At 35.7% G+C, this 16,866-nt stretch overlaps 1 protein-coding gene across 2 annotated transcripts; it reads right to left on the minus strand.

The window, feature by feature from the left end:
• Positions 1 to 6,949: 6,949 nt before the first annotated feature.
• Positions 6,950 to 16,739, minus strand: LOC109096851 (LHFPL tetraspan subfamily member 2 protein-like). Of its 2 annotated transcripts, none has more exons than XM_042756674.1 (4): positions 16,472 to 16,739; positions 12,993 to 13,145; positions 10,119 to 10,723; positions 6,950 to 7,587 (listed from the first exon to the last, which is right to left on the minus strand). In XM_042756674.1, exons 3-4 carry the CDS (start codon positions 10,525 to 10,527, stop codon positions 7,331 to 7,333), a joined length of 666 nt encoding a protein of 221 aa, XP_042612608.1. In that variant the 5' UTR covers positions 10,528 to 10,723; positions 12,993 to 13,145; positions 16,472 to 16,739; the 3' UTR covers positions 6,950 to 7,330. The 2 variants fall into 2 exon arrangements, with proteins under 2 accessions (XP_042612608.1, XP_018966060.1); XM_019110515.2 differs by lacking the exon at positions 16,472 to 16,739 and adding an exon at positions 13,241 to 13,397.
• Between the last annotated feature and the right edge of the window lie 127 nt (positions 16,740 to 16,866).

Below are 16,866 nucleotides of genomic sequence, written 5' to 3' on the forward strand. Positions count from 1 at the left end.
AAATATGTTGACAGACTGGTAATATAATATCCCTTCTGGCAAAATGCTTGGCCAAATAACAATAAATTTACAGTGAAACAATGAGGGGTATTGGATGTTTCCTTGAATCTATTTTGCCATGAATCCTAATTAAGGTGGCATAAACCTGAGTGTGTGGTCGTCCCAAGAAAGTGACTGAGGCTTGACTGATAACGTGTAAACGGTGAGCCCAAGCTGCCAGAGTTTTCTACTCTTTCTTAAATTAATGGCCATCCCAACAACCCTAATAATGCAGCCTGGATGATAAACCCCCCTCCCCCCACCATCACCCCCAACTTTACCACCTCCCCCCAATTTCAATTTTCTAGAGGCATGGAAAATAGGAGAGATCATTCATTTATCTTGTAATAGCTGGATAATAGATCCATCACAATGGAACATCTGCACATCGCACACACACGCCACAAGCTTCATACACTTACACACACACACATGCAGCATGACTACTGACACTACACATTAACACAGCCTCCCTCTTACTCTTCCTCTCACAACTGCTGCCTGTTAAATCAATATCTTCAGAAGAATGAGGCCCACCTGAGCATTCGTATTCGCAGCACACAGCTGTTGACATATAGCTGTATATAGTGAGAATATACAGATATGAATGTGAGACATAAAAATGTGTTATACTTTCTACAGTGACATGAATGACACTGATGCACTACATTTATGTAGGAGACCTGTAAAACAAATACAATTCAGTTCTGCTGATGTAACCCCCTGGGTTCTGCTTGCACCAGCTCAGAGCGGGACTCGAACCCGGGTCAACCTCAGCCTCTAGTGTCAGTCACTAGTGCACCTCATGAGATCAGGGGAATGAGGTTTACCTACACAGCATCTATAAGATGGCCTCTGTTACACTGACACATAACTGATCAAATTTGACGAAAATGTGTGAATTTAAAAATTGAAATGGCTTTTTCAGACATTCAAAATGAGTTTTCTGATGTAAAAGTAACACACACACAAAAAAATAGCATTTAGTTTTTTGTTTGTTTGTTTGTTTTTTCAATGTGGAAGTTTAATTTACCATGCAAATTTACCAAACAAAAGCATAACATGTGTCACAGTAGGTAAAATAAGCTCACATTATGATCATAGACGTTCTGTAGGTTATGGTTTGGGAATTGAAAGCTAGAATGGGTCTTGTAAGGTAAATGGTGCTGTCAGCAGGCCTGTCTGTGAGAAGGAAAAGCATTACGGGTTTCCTCTACCTGTCAGACTGGCCTGGCTTTCCTCATCAGCCTGCTGAATTAGCAAAAAAACAATGCTGGTTTTCTTTCCTCAGCCTGCCAAGCATTCAAAATACTCAGCAGAAAACATACCGGACAATTACAGTTCAGCATGCCGCTGAGAGAATATAAATTAATTTTGCGATACAAGCTAATATATTAGACTATTTGGTTCTGTGGTTATTATTGCTGATATTATTTTATATTGTAAGTGCAAGTGTTGAATTTTTTTGTAATAAGTTCCTTTGAAATTTCCCCAAATGCTTTAACAGTATAATTTTCCTCAAGGCTGATCAACAAATTCATATGTTCACTTTGCAAATCATATACAATCATTATTATTAAGGTTAATTTTCCACATGATAATGATTATTCCACATTATATGAATAAACCTTAATAACGACTCTGATTCCCATTATATCCCATTATATTGGTTTTAATATAATCAATTCTCCATCTTGTCTGATGACACAATATTCCTGCACTTTTCTCATGTCCAATCCAAACAGATAATTGTGGGTTTGGCTTTTAGCACTTGGCCTAATGTTTAACACTGAAGTGCTCTTAGAGTCAACAGTCAAGCTCATTCATTCAATTAAGCAGGAGTGAACTATTGCACCTATTCACTCTGCACCAGTGGTTAATGAACATTTCCAAATGGCCATGACCAGGTGTTTAAGAAGACTAATGTACTAGGCATTAAGCATGAGCAGTTGTTTCCCCCAGATTGGCCAGCACTCACCTCAGGGAAATGACACTACTCTGTTTTTTTGTCCCCTCCGTGTTTACCTTTCACATTCGGCAGCAGACAAACCATGATGGTCTGTACACCCAAGCAGAGCATTATTCCTAATTAAATCCCGGGGATGTGTGCCATTAGCAAGATTCATGCTCAGCTTCAGGAGACTTCATTCCGGCTGTTGACTATCCATTGATTATTCATACACAATCTGATTGGAGCCCATTAATGGAAGATAAAGTGGGAGGCAGATTCAGTGAGCACAGGCAGCAGAATGATGGTGGTCCTATTGAACACTAGAGACATGGAATGGGACAGAATGGGGGTGGTATTTACACCGCTGCATCACAAATGGAGGGTGGGTTTTTGTTTAGGCAGTTTGCTAAGCACTCCTAAACACAACACAAAAAAAAAAAAAAAAAAAAAAAAAAAAACAAAAAAAAAAAATGTTCTCAATACTATATATTTTTTTTCTGTAAATGTATTTCCTATGAAATAAATATATGAAATGTAATAATATGTTTAAGTTAACTCTTATTAATCTAAAAGTGCCTAATTTAATTAAAAACTATAACCCAGCTACGGATAAAAAAGATAATGTTGTAGCATTTGAAAAAATAACCAAATTCTTTTTAATTTATACCAGTTAATGCAGAAGATTGAATTGCCAGCGTTGTGTAAAAATAAAGTTATGAAGTGAACAGAACATTATGAATCTTAAATACAAATATTTATTTTAAAGTGTATTTACATTATTTATTTTTGCTCATAAACATGACATTTTCTAATAATTTCCCATTTCTCAAGTGTTAGTATATCTTAATACTATTTTTTATTTAAAAATTACATTTTATTACTAATATGTATTTTATTTCACCACCTTTTATCTTTTATCCTTTCTTGTCATTTTAACTTATAAAGTACTCATAAAGGACCACGTTCTATCTCTGATTTTGAAACCTTGCTACACTATATATATATATATATATATACACACACACACACATAATTATCCTATTTGTCAATGGACCAACAATATAAAAAAAAAAGACCTATAATAAAATCAAAATTCAATTTTGCTGTGCCAAACTAAGCTCTGTTTATCCAAACGAGCTTCCCATAATTACATAAACCCAATAAAATGTTCATTATGTTTACTACATTTATGTGAAATCTCTGCTTAGCATAATATGTTTGTTTATTTTGCACTACAAACTGTGTGATGGATGAAGAACAGCAGGAACAGTTTGACAAGGGCTCCTCCACATGGTTAATCAACGCTATTACAATGACAGGTAAGCAACTGTACTACTGCATTGCTACTGAATGTGAATTTGTTACGTAGAAATGAATGGTTACTAGAGTAAGTTTCTTATAAAATACCTAACGCACCTAACGTGTTTAAATGGATAATTAATAAAAGTTGTTTTCTTAAAGGTAAAACAAAGAACTAAACCTGTTTAATAATGCACACAGCAAGAGTCCAGCAAAGCATTTACATTCCATTACATTACAAACACAATCACTGCTCCACCAATAAATAGCAAAAGTAACTCTTGACCCTAAATAATCAGACCTCAGCCCCCGTTTACCAGGACATTCAGCTCTAATGAGATGAAACAGTGAGCCATGCTTGTTTGGACAGCAGTTTAGGTGGGATGGCCTGCATACATTCATCAGAGTAGAGGGTGCTTTATTGGGAATTCATTAATCACTTCAGACCTAATTATAAATTGATCGCATGCTCATACAAGATGAAGAGGCCTGTCTTGCATTTCTGATCAGCAGGGGAGGGCTGGTGGGGCCTAAGGATAGTAACTGACAGAGAGACTCTGAGATCTGCTTTGGAGCTGGATGAGAACCTCCCCTCCGCACACCTGCCACATGCAGTCATTACAGCACAAACATCAGGAGTCCGGCCCTCACTGCAGCGTGTACTTTCCCACACAAACTCATTTGATGAATCTTACTAGATTCAATGACTTTTCTAGGTCCTTTTGTTCATTATTTGCTGATGTAAACTTCATTGTGCAGGCATAATGGCCCTTTGGGAGCACCCATAGAGCAGTGGGCCACCCGGCTCCTCCTCCTCAGACTTGTTGCCAGATTGATGACACCAGATTGATGACACCACAGTGGGCCACCCGGCTCCTCCTCCTCAGACTTGTTGCCAGATTGATGACACCAATAGGAACGAGCGCACATAAAAATGAATTAAATGAAATACGTTGTGTTTCCCGCAAACTGGCAACCCGGGGTGCCGAAATACAACTGGGTAAAATGGCAGTGGGCGGGTTTCACAAACCAAAGCAGAGACAGACATTCCGGCCCAACGCACATTTTCAAAGGCGAATAACTGACTGTAGCATTGTTTTTTTTTTCAGATAAACAAGTATGTTAACATGTTAGCATGTTTCTTAAATATCTGCAAACATATTATATTTGTATGCTTTAGCAGAGTCAAAAACTTACATACAGCACCTTTGATGCTGGCTGAAAACAGCCACGGCAATAAACTGCATGATGAGGTAAACTGGAATCCGTCAATACATAAATACAAGCTTGCAATTACAAACTCGCAGTTATTAACACTGTACAAATAGCCTATGGTGTTTTGGCAGAAATGTATTTATTATAAATTAAATATTGCTGAATATTTTACTTTTATAGAAGGTGTTTTGTAGTTTCTAGGGGTTTTTTTGTTTTTGTTTTTACAAATTCCATAGTTTATTATTACTTATTATTTATTTTTAAAACCATGAACCATGGCAATGAGGACCATGGTTTTACTTGTTTTGAACTTCTTGCTAATATTAGTCAGTTAAACTCTGTATTCAATGCAAGAACTAGTATGTTTCATTTTGGCAAAGGATAATTTAACAGAATAGCTTTAATAGCATCTTTCTCTTTAAATATTTGGTTCTGATTAATTTTCATTTTCATTGAAGTAAAATGTTAATTCAATAAGAATAAAGTTCTTAAAGGGATAGTTCACCCCAAAATGAAAATTGTCATAACTTACTCACCAGTATGTCATTCCAGACCTGTATGAATTTCTTTCTTCTTTGGAACATAAAAGAATATAATTTGAGAAATGTTTTTGTCCATACAATAGAAGTCAAGGGTAACCAAAATGCTTTGATAACATTTTACAAAATATTTTCTTTTGTGTTCCACAGAAGAAAGTAAATCATACGGGTTTGGAATGACATGAGAGTGAGGAAATGATGATGGAATTTAATAGCAGTCAATTTTCTGCATTCTAGGTCAAAATCTTTGGTTTCTGTGTGACAAAAATGCATTATTTTGTTTCATTTGTTGTGAATTCAGTAATATATATCGTTATTTGTTTATGTCCTGTTTTATTTATTCATTTACTCCAATTTAAGGCCCTATACCAACAAAACATTCACAGGGGAATTTGTAGGCCGGATGGGCTGGATTTGTCCAGGGCCGTATTTTAACCCCAGTCCAGCCCTCCCATTGTGTATTGCCACAACTTGCATGAGCACTGGGTGTGTTGATAAGGACAACAGTAAAGGATGTTCCTTTTTGAATTCTGTTTCCTGAACCCAACAACTTCCTGTTCCAGACTTTTCTGTTTAGCCTCTAGTAACACACGATAAGGTTTTAAATAGTTCCCTGTGAACTGGCAATAAGAATTTTCGTATGTAGCAGTACACTGTACTAATATTTGGATGTCAAAGTAATCACAGTATACATATCTAAAATCTGAGTAAACAAAACAGATACTTATTTATATGCACTTATTTAACATTAATGTAACCTACAGTACTGCAATGAAATGAATAGATGTCAATCAAATCCTGCATTTCTCAGATCTCAAGATCAACCAAAAAAATTTCAACTTACACATGAAAAAAAGGGAAAAAAAAAATAAATATTTCTTAAATATATTTATACTGTAGTGATAAAAAAACGCACCCTTTCATGAGAGCAAAAATGCGTACAAAAGCATTAAAGTTTGTAAACAATGTCAGGGTTCACTAAAAACAAGTTTTTTTGCATTCGGTTGCTATAATTTAATTTATTTTTACCTCAATACTTTTTTTTTCGTGCGTATTTCAAGAAATTCTATCCAAAACTTCTGCCAAATACATCCACCGACTTAACCCCCCCCAATACCCACACTTGCAGTCTTTGCACTTGAGCACTTGTCTACTTGCATGATGTATTTCCTGTATATGACCCAAGTGTTCAAAGGCGTGCAGACCTCAAGTCTTTATATAACTTTTACCCAATGCGCATTTTTACAAAGTGTTATGTTGGTTTTCAATATTTTGCCCTTTATAAAGTTCTAAATGTCTGTTCAGTTGTTCCTATGAAACAGAAAGAAATTTAATTGTGGTTTTCCTAATTGTGGGATGAAAAACAGCAAAGATGAAAGCAGTTTACAAAATACATGCTTTCCTACTAAATTATATTTACTAATTTAACTTTTACTATAATGTTTTTCTCTGCAATTTGCAATTGCATGTGAGTTCCTGAATATGATGAATGCTGGGATACAGGAAAACTGCTTTGAAGAGGTATTAGAGAAAGTGTGGGTTCAGTGTATATGTTAAGGGCTATGAGCTTTGGCATTTTTTTGACCTGGGACCATCTTGAGAATTTACTTCCTGTCGTGTACACATTCTCAAGAAGCCAAGACCACTAGTGTCGGTATTATGACATGCACTTTATTTTTTTCTCTTTAGTCATTTGGCTGTATAAGCCATTGTTGACAGGAAAAAAAAATGCATTCAACGAAAATACTCAAAAACAGTTGAAAGTTCTCCATATCATGTTCTCAGCTTCCCATGTATGGACTGCTCGCGGTGAACGCGCAACATGATTGAGAGGCAGAAAGTGCTAAAAAAAAGACTAATTCAATAACAAGGCATTCATATCATAGAAAAAATAAAAAAAGTCTAAAAAATGTCAGTTATTTCAGTGAAATCTTTAAAACAGTCTGAAAACTGTTTTATCCATTAATTAGACGTCCATGTAAAATTTAATAACAAATAAATCAAAATACTGATGAAATGCATTTGCTTATAAACACAATGTTAATGCATTTGTTAGTTTCTAAAGGTTTTTTCATAGAAATTATTTGTTATATACGTATATTTTGCAATGGCGATACAGCAATAGGATGAGACAAGAGTCAGAAAGCAAAAGCAAATACATTTGTAAAGACTTTGATCAGTAGACCTGCAGGTCTGAAATACATTCCTATTTTTGCATCAGTCCTTTCAATCAGTAAACATGGGACATAATTGATTCTTTTTCGTTTGAGTGGTTTGTGTTCACATCTCACAGCACACAAATGAGACTCCGTCCCTCTTCAATCTCATCCTGCACCCTGTCGCTGGAGGTGGCGATCTCAGCCTGGGCCGAAAACATGGCACAAATGAAAGTGAGAACAGTGCCTCCTATGGCTGTGTAGAAAGCCCAGCCCAGAGAACACAGGCCCACTTTATATGGGGAAGCATCCGGACCACAATAGTCAACCACTTTCTTAGAGCCCCAGCCTGCAGGATAGAGCATCAGACCTAAGATGAGGAATAGACCTGCAAAAGAGAAAATGGAAATGTTACAAATTACAATTGCTAAGGTGTTCTGGGTGACTGCAAGGTGGACGGTGTGGGACAAGTAAATGAATATAAATAAATATAACAATTAACAATAACTCGCTGAAACAAATCAGAAACACATTTTAAAGGATGGAGTTAGTCATTCATCCAACTCTTAAGGTCTTAAGGTCTAAACTATAAAGACAACTATACTGATAACAAGCTTGAACAATTTACAGATTGGTTAGATTCTGATTGGACGTCAATGTTCATATAATTAAACTAATACAAAATGACGTCAATGTTTTTATTGTTCATCAGCTGAAAGTGATTCCAATGATATCGTTCCTCTGTGTCGTTATTGTAATAGCCGTGGTGTGGACTTCCCTTTTCTCATAGAATTAAACTAAGACATTATTGTTTTGCACTGGTCAGTTTTGAGATTTTGGGTTATTTTTGCTTGCATACATATCTTCAGACTATCAGAATCAGAAATCTTACATACACCAATCCTTCCAGTTTTATTCCTATCCAAGGTTTATACAAAGGGGTTTTACTGATTTACATTTTATTCCTAAAAATATGGCAAACAAAATTATTTACACAACTTATTTTTTGGCCACTGAAAGCATTTTTTTTCCTCTCTGTAAAACATTTAACTCTGCAATGTCAACAAAATGAAAGAAGAGTTTTGAAATTGGTTTTATCCATTGTTCAGATTTCTGTTCTGGAAATGTACTGTACGTACATGAATGCATATTTCATTACATAATTCCTAATTTGCATATTAAGACATAACACTAGAAGAACACACTGTGTGATAACATCATCAGAAAAAAGCAACATGAAAGGATTCCCTGTAATAACTAAGGATGACCCACGAGTCACCATTTCAATTCAGTGTCATTTTGTGCCTGTTGAAGCTATGTGATTATGCTTTAAATAGATATTTGTCTTCAAATCTGGGACTTAATTGTTGTAATACTGTTTAAAAGGCAAAGTATGAACTCTTGCTGACCTAATCTTCATACCAATCAGAGCAGGTCACTGTGATCCCTCCATCTGATTCTGAGTTCTTACTCTAAACAGGCAAGTGAGATCCTGTCTCTGAAGTCATGCTGAAGTCATGCTCTCACTATTCACAAATTACTCAATCACCATGTTGTAAATCTTTCAATGAAATTATACAAAAGCTACATAGTTTGGTTGTACCTGTTGTTAGTCTTGTTCTTCTATAAAATAAACCCCAATATTTTTATTGTACCACAATACCGTAATGTTCTAGTGTTTCCAGACATGACTGCAAGTAAGATGCATTATCATGACTGATCTGTTATGACTAAGTATTTTGACTAAGAATGCCCTGCCACAGTCAACATTACAGCTCTGCCCCTTTGAGCTGGTGTGAGAAATGGTAATGAAGGTGTGGATTCCTGGGGCCGGATTCACAAAGCATTCAGATCAGCATGAAATAAAAATTCACACTATTTTCTAAATGCATGTTATAGATAGTGAATGATTTGTCCATGGAATTTTATCAAAAGTGTTTTTATCAAAGTGTCATAAGTCAGTAGGAGTTAGCTGGATCAAGTGCTGGGCGTGCTTAGCAAATTATCCTAAAAGTTTTTTTGGACATGTGTGTCTGTTGGGACAGTGTGAACATGACAGTTATTTTTCCTAAAATTCTAAATATAACAGCCAACTTGTTCGTATGGTGTGAATTGTCCTTTAGAGTGCATTCCCTAACATTATTTTCTTTTTTGATAATCTATTGCACTCAAATTGACATCAGAACACAGAAGAAAAGCTCTGTCGGTACTTTTTTTCATCACGTTAAATAAAATTAAATACCAGTAAGTAGTTCAGATGTTTAATGTACAGCTGTAAAGATGTTTAATTTATTTGGTTAGGATTATTATTATTAAATTGTTCTGTCAAATTATAAAATAGCCAAATTATCACCAAATAAATTCTGTTTAATGCTGTTAAACTAACGCATTTCCTGCACTTTACATTCAAAAATTATTTACAAGTGTTGATTTTTTTTTTTTTTTTTTTAAAGAAGATTTTCATCAATTCAGCCCTTGGTGAACCACCATCAGGAAAATAAGAGAAAGATACACTTATGTTTAATGGTTTGAAGGTTTTCAAATCTTGTACCTCTGTATGTGTTTTAAATCAGAAATAGGACAAGCTCAACAAGGTTTTATAAACATTGGAAATACCAGAGAGACACTGAAGTAACATTTCCAATGCTGTAATATTTAGACTGTCTTTTCTGTAATGGCATGATGAGAGTGTTGGAAGATCATAATTAGATAGCATGGTCTTTGAGGTCACTAGAGGAATGTTGAAGACGTGAGCTCAAAGCATTCTGAGGGCAACTTCAGTGTCTCAATTAAATACACTCCCTAATTTTCTGTGTTTAGTTGATAGTGGTTCAAAATTAAAAATGACCAGTGACTGCCACAACAAAAGACTGGCATGAATCTGAGAAAGCGGTGTTACAGTAGACGTTCCCATCTTACCTGCTATTCCCTGAAGCAGGCCACACACATTGAATATGCTCTTCTTCAAGATACTCTGGAAGCACATGCTGAAAACCGAAAGGATGCCCACTACAGATAGGAGAAAGATTGCGATGACTAGAAATATAACAGTGGCTTGCCAGAAGCCACTGGCTATTTCCATGAAGTCTGTGGCATAGGGCCCACACTGGAGCACCTTCTGCTGGGCCACCTTGATGCAGCGGTTATAAATACCCAGGGTGCGCTGGTCGCTGCGGTGTGAAGAGGTGACAGTGACGTTGAACTCAGAACCATCTAGATTTCCCACTAGCCATTCGGCACTCATAAATGCCACCATCTCAGCAAATGCCACCACAATGCTCATCAAGCTCCATAACATAGAGCGGCATGTGACTATGACGTGACACATTCTGCAGAACCTGTATGCCAGTACTTAAGAGGAAATGGTTTCTTCAAGCAGCAGCTAAGGCACGTCAGTGAAGGTCCACTGGTGTTATCATCACAGCTGAATCAGCACCAGATCTCTTCAAACAGCAACACAGAAGAGCTCCTGAGCTCCAGGACCATCCTGAGAATATCCATGTACTGACACCGAATGAACAAATCTATAACGAAAAAAAAGAGAAAGAGATTTGTTTGAGAAAGTTATAATCAAGGCCATAAATCTAGATTGCTCAAGAGCTCTGAATTAGTACACTGATGCCTGTACCAGGAACAATCCACTTTAATCATAGACCTCTCTGTAGAAACAATTAACAAAAAAAATCAAAAGAAAATATAATAAAAACATACAAACAACATAATACTAACAATTCACAAGAAATTAAAATAGTTACCAAAACACATGACATTACTATCCATCCCCTTTCAATCTACTCATCTGCTATTGGTCAGAAAACAGGTCAATGTTGAGTCAACACCTTAAAATATAGTTTTACCTAAATATAGTTTTACTGAATGGAAGAAACCCGTCTTGATTACAGACTGATAGTACTGTTATTTTTTCAATGAGGAGCCAGTTTAGGTTAAGTAAAAATGACCACTGAGAGGTACAGGTTTGAAGAAGCAAGAAATACCTAGAATATTTAATATTAGCATGACAAAGATAAAACAAAAAGTTTCAGTCATTTCACCCATCAGAGGATAGTGCTACAAGCTATACAATACTTTCACTTAGGTCTATGTTATGAAAGGTCCTTACTGTAATACCGCAACATTGTCTAAGCAGCAAATGCCTGTTTGTACAGGTATGTAAGTTGGTGAAATAAAGAATTTGAAAAAACAAATTCTACTTCCCAATGCAGTCATAATATAAACACAAGAAAAGCATGACATTTCAGACTAAAAAACTCCTAGTTTAAGTAAACTGAGGCTGAGTACATGATGACAGGTAAGAGTTTTCATAAAGCTTTCAATGACAGTGCTGTGAGAGCAAGTGATATATGAATTTATTGAATGGATGATAGTACAGGGTTATTCTTTTCTTTTGGTATCAAAGCACTATATATATATATATATATATATATATACACACATACACACACACACATAAAGTGTGTCTTGTGTATAGAGCTTTTTGTTGCTACCAATAAACTTCTCTTGTCAGTCATCAAGAATGATTGTATAATTATTTTGTAAGCTGCCCAACTTGACTGATAGGTTGTTTACCTGAATGGTCAGAATGCTTCAGATCTAAGAAACGCAAAGAATGAGCTCACACTTAATTTAATTACACCACATGATTTCCCCAAAAAAGGAGGTAGCAAACCTAAGAGGAAAGTGCCATGGATTCTTAAGGGGCATGAGGAATGTCAGAGCCTGTTGCTGTGAGATGAGGACACAAAGGGCTCTCCTGCTGGTGAATTAACATGGTTCTGAAAAGGGATGAAGAGGTTCTCTACTTTTGAATAAAGATGGAACCAGAAAGTCCCTAGAAACGGTGACAGACTTGCACTGGTTAATTGGGGTTTCAATGGTTTCAACTGAAATGCTGCCTCCAAAGCAGTTTGAAAGCTGACAAGAAGAATTCATTGAATTCATTCTCGGGGACTGTCTTCCAAGATCAATATTAAATATTTCTAAAGGCATCCAAGCGTGCTCAGCAATCAAACAAAACCTCAAAATCACAGGGGTCAAAAATCAAAAGTCTGATCTTATACTCCTATTTAGCTCCTGCTTAATCAATATGAGGTTTTCATTGCCAGATTCTCACTTATACTTTTACTGTGTAATACCATACAGTGATGGTATCAACTGCTAGGTCCATGGTGCATATGCCATGGCATGATACACCAAGGTACATTAAAGAATACAATGGTAAATGATCAAAATATAATGATATTGCCATGTAACTATGCCCAAAAAAACATTAATCTCATGGTAGCTACTTTTTGGTTAATGACATTTAGCCCCAAAACATGATGTTTCAAGGTACATATCCCAAAACATGGTACTGCTAAAGTGTCATGTTCAAAAAATCAAGCTGGTTTACTTAACCCCTGAAATCTTAAGCAGTCTACCGGTTTAATCTCGTGTTACTTCTAGAAGAACTATTTTCTCTCATGTCTCCAGACAGAGTTACAATCTGTTTACCGATGTTTGCCTTAAAAGAACGAGTTCAAAAAGCAGTTTTATTGATATTTAGGAGATTAAGGAAGGCTGTAAAGTCCTCTGGATCACAGTTCTCTTCTCTTGTTCTGTTTCTTTGAATGCTCTAGTAATAAATTGTATCATCCCACACCGCAGCTAGAGAAAATGTTCTGTTTGTCCAGCGTGGCTTTCGACGATGTCAAAACCTATTCGACACGACTGAATTGAGACGAACAATTACACGCAGCCCGAAAGTTAAACATAAAATATCTGTATTCATCTTACCTTAACGGCGGTGAATTAACGGGCTGTTCGCTGATTAACGTTCGTGTTTAACTTCAGGATGTGGCTGAGCGGATCTCTTCTGTTCTGACGCTACAGGACACGAGCCAGAAGGGAAGAGCCACAGGAGAAACGTTCAGCTTCACAATCAGAGCTCTGGAATACAGAGAAAGACATACAATATGGCATCGTTTAGAGACCACGATTCCTAGTTCGGTGTTAGCCTCAAAGCAATGTCAGGTCTGGCTCACTTCAGCTACTTTTCTATTGTTTCTTCACCGACTCCTTTACTCCAGCCCCTCGGGAAGTTACAATGGCTCGGAATACGCCTATACGCCTATGTAGGCTAGTCTAGGTAGACAGCTCACTACGAGCTCACATTTTCTGTGTTTTGCCCTCTTTTTCTCTTTAAAGATGTTTAAATTTGACTGGAGAATCTGATTAACTTTACCCAATCAGTTCATGGAAGAGATACCCCTTTATGGGCGGTGGGACATACAGTTGGATGTTTCTTCAGTTTGTCCCGTGTTTTACACTCACATAAAATGTTTAACTTGTTCACAATGTCCAACATTGTATATTCATCACAACAGAACTCTGTCATGTCTTTTTTTTCTGTCATTAACATTTCTACCTCAGGGTCATTTGCACCACTTTTTATACAAGTTACACCCCAAGTTAGGCTATATAATGGGTTTAATGGAATTCGGTGGAGGAAAAAATATTATAGGCTATATATAATTTATTTATTTTTATTTTTTTCAAAAATGTATAAAACGGCTTACCATTTTTGGGTTGCTAATTCATAGCATAGATTTGTTTTTGTATCTTAAAGGGATAGTTCACACAAAAATGAAAATTCTGTCATTAATTACTCAACCTTATGTTGTTCCAAACCCGTAAGACCTTCGTTCATCAGAACACAAATTAAGATAATTTTTATGAAATCCGAGAGCTTTCTGACCCTGTATGGACCGCAAAGCCACTACCATTTTCAAGGCCCAGAAAGGTAGTAAGGACATTGTTAAAACAGTCCATGTGACATCAGTGGTTTGACTGTAATTTTATGAAGCTACGAAAATACTCTTTGTGCACAAAGAAAACTAAAATAACGACTTTATGCAACAATTTCTTCTCTTCCGTGTCAGTCTTTGCCACATGTTCACGAGAGTATCACGTTGAATAAAGTCGTTGTTTTTGTTTTCTCTGCACAGAATTGTCGTAGCTTCATAAAATTACAGTTGAACCACTGATGTCACATGGACTATTTTAATGATGTCCTTACTACCTTTCTGGGCCTTGAACGTGGTAGTTCCGTTGCTGTCTATGCAGGGTCAGAAAGCTCTCGGATTTCATCAATAATATCTTAATCTGTGTTCCGAAGATGAGCGAAGGTCTTACGGGTTCAGAACGACATGAGGGTGAGTAATTAATGACAGAATTTTCATTTTTTGGGTGAACTATCCCTTTAAATACACAATTAAATAGTCTTTTCACATTTTTGTACAATTTCACAAAATTACAGCTTGAAAATTACACCACATAAAAATATTAGGTTAGCCTACTTTGATTTTCTTTGTTTCGTCCATACATCATATCTCATTTTGATGAATGATATAGGCCCAGCTATGTAATTTTCACACAATAAATATTGAAATGGTTTATGTTAGTCTTTGCTGACATAACAATAATAGTTTATATAATAATAGTAATATAATTCATATTTGTATGATGAAATTTCAGTTTCAAGACTGAAAAGTCACAAGGGTCCTTATAAAAAGAAGCCTTAAGAAAAGGGGAAATAAATGATGATATAAAAAGAAGCCTAAAATAAATTCAAAATAATAAACCCCAAAGAAGATTACCCACTACACAAAAACCACAATAAAAATACCAGATTTGTAATATAATAAAGTCCAAAGATGAGGCCTGGCTGCAGATTAGCCATTATACAAATATTACATGTAGATTGCCAGTCTGCAGTAGTTTAAATATGAACATTTTGAGGCCAGGACAATAAAAAGATTCCATGTAAGGACATTAAAGTATGAATTAAGAGAAGTGTTGTAGTACTTCTGTGTCAACTCTAGAGGGCTATATTGTGTCTATTATTGTAAATGAGCGAAAGCGTGGAGTATGGGATGCAATATTGTGTGTAAAAAAGAATGTTCTAAAACTACACAGTGTTCTAAATCAAAGATGAAACAAACTGATGCATTAACAGTAACACAGTATTTGCTGACTGTCACTTTAATCTGTCACTATATATTTTAACCACAATATAAAAGAGAGAGAAAAAAAGCTTAGTCCAAGACCGAAAGTTCAAGCAAATGCCTGACAAATACCTTGACTGTGTCTCATGCTTGCCTAATCTGCCCTGCAGCATTCACGTCTGTCTTTTTCCAGTCAAATTTTTGGATGTAATCCCTGTGTATAAAAGTTGGGAAATGCTGTACTGGCTTGCCAGTGAGTGAAACATCTATATTAACTCAAGGGGGTGAAATACTTTGTACATCCTACAGATGCTTGACCGAATAAATTATAAAATGTCTTATAATATATCAACCTTTTTATGAATTTTATTACTCAAATTGTCTAAAAAGTTTAATCTTCAGGGAAACAGAGGCTAGGACAGGCCAAAGGGCTCATCAGTGTTCTCAGTTCTTAAGCTGGTTAGACAACACAACTGCTATATATTTTGTTGTGTTCAGTCCACTTAAATATATGTACAATTTTAGTTTACTTAATCCATTTGTTTTGGAACATGAATCATTTCTGTTGCATTAACAGACGTTTTTAGTTCCAGCATGCTTTGTGGCTGGGTCAAGAGAATGAATGTTGAAATTAAGTGTTATTTTATGTGTTTTTGAGTGAAGTAAAAGACTAGTTAATGTTTAATGTTTAGATTACGTCACATTTTAAACTACTGTTTAGTGTTGGTTTTGGTTAATTAGAAATAGCTGGTTTAATGCCAGTGAAAAGTAATTTCATATTTGTGCTGTGCTAACTGCAGAAACTCTTTTAAATGTACAACATAAATGAATGTCAAGCTTTAACAGATCTTTCCATTTATTCAAAAACACAGACTTGAATATAGTGAACTCTACTCAATAAAATAGAGCTGATATAGCTAAAAACACTTCATTTAAAAATGTGTTTGAAATTAAGATAAATTCATTTTGTGCAATCACTTTCCTTAAAAAAAAAAATAATATAAATATATATATATGTGTGTGTGTATATATATATAATTTTATTTTATATATTTATTTATTTTTGTGTAACCCCAACACAAAAGAATGTAATTTTAGCTATGGATTTGCTAGAAATATTTAAATTTTTCTTGAAATGTTAAAAATAGAACATTTGGAACAAACTGAGTTGTTGAGCCCTTAGGGTGAAAGTGGTCGGTGATGGAGGGTTAATGTTTATGCTGGAGAAGAAATGTTATGTGAAAGTTATATAAATCTGTACACACTGACCTCTAATTTTGAACATTTTCCGCTCTGATCTGCTCACTCCACAGGGTCCTCACCCACTTGAATTCAGCTAATATCAAAATCAGGATGTTATTCATTGGTTTCTGCAGTGTAGTTCATACAGTACTTTAACCATTATCATTGGAACATCACTGCCTCTGGGGCACAAGCACTCAGCTCAACGACATTAATTGCGTTGTTGTAGTACTGCTTCTAACCACAAGGTGTCTCTAACGCAACTGAAGACTCACTTGTAATAGGCTATGGTTGTTTAGGGTACTTGCACCACTCAGCTGTTACTGTAGCGCATACTGATATGCTGAACGTTTTGTGGACAGTCTAGAAGATAATGACAATGAAATGGCTTCTTTTGTGAAGCTATCCTTCAAACATAGAGT

Source organism: Cyprinus carpio, chromosome A5, assembly GCF_018340385.1.
Source record: "Cyprinus carpio isolate SPL01 chromosome A5, ASM1834038v1, whole genome shotgun sequence".
NCBI lineage: Eukaryota > Metazoa > Chordata > Actinopteri > Cypriniformes > Cyprinidae > Cyprinus > Cyprinus carpio.

Bases quoted from the DNA above. Each gene is read 5' to 3' on its own strand.
- LOC109096851 (XM_042756674.1), bottom strand. From the start codon at position 10,527: ATGTGTCACGTCATAGTCACATGCCGCTCTATGTTATGGAGCTTGATG. The intron at 7,588-10,118 runs GTAAGATGGGAA...TCTCTTTTGCAG, and splicing joins CCTGCTTCAGGGAATAGCAG to GTCTATTCCTCATCTTAGGT.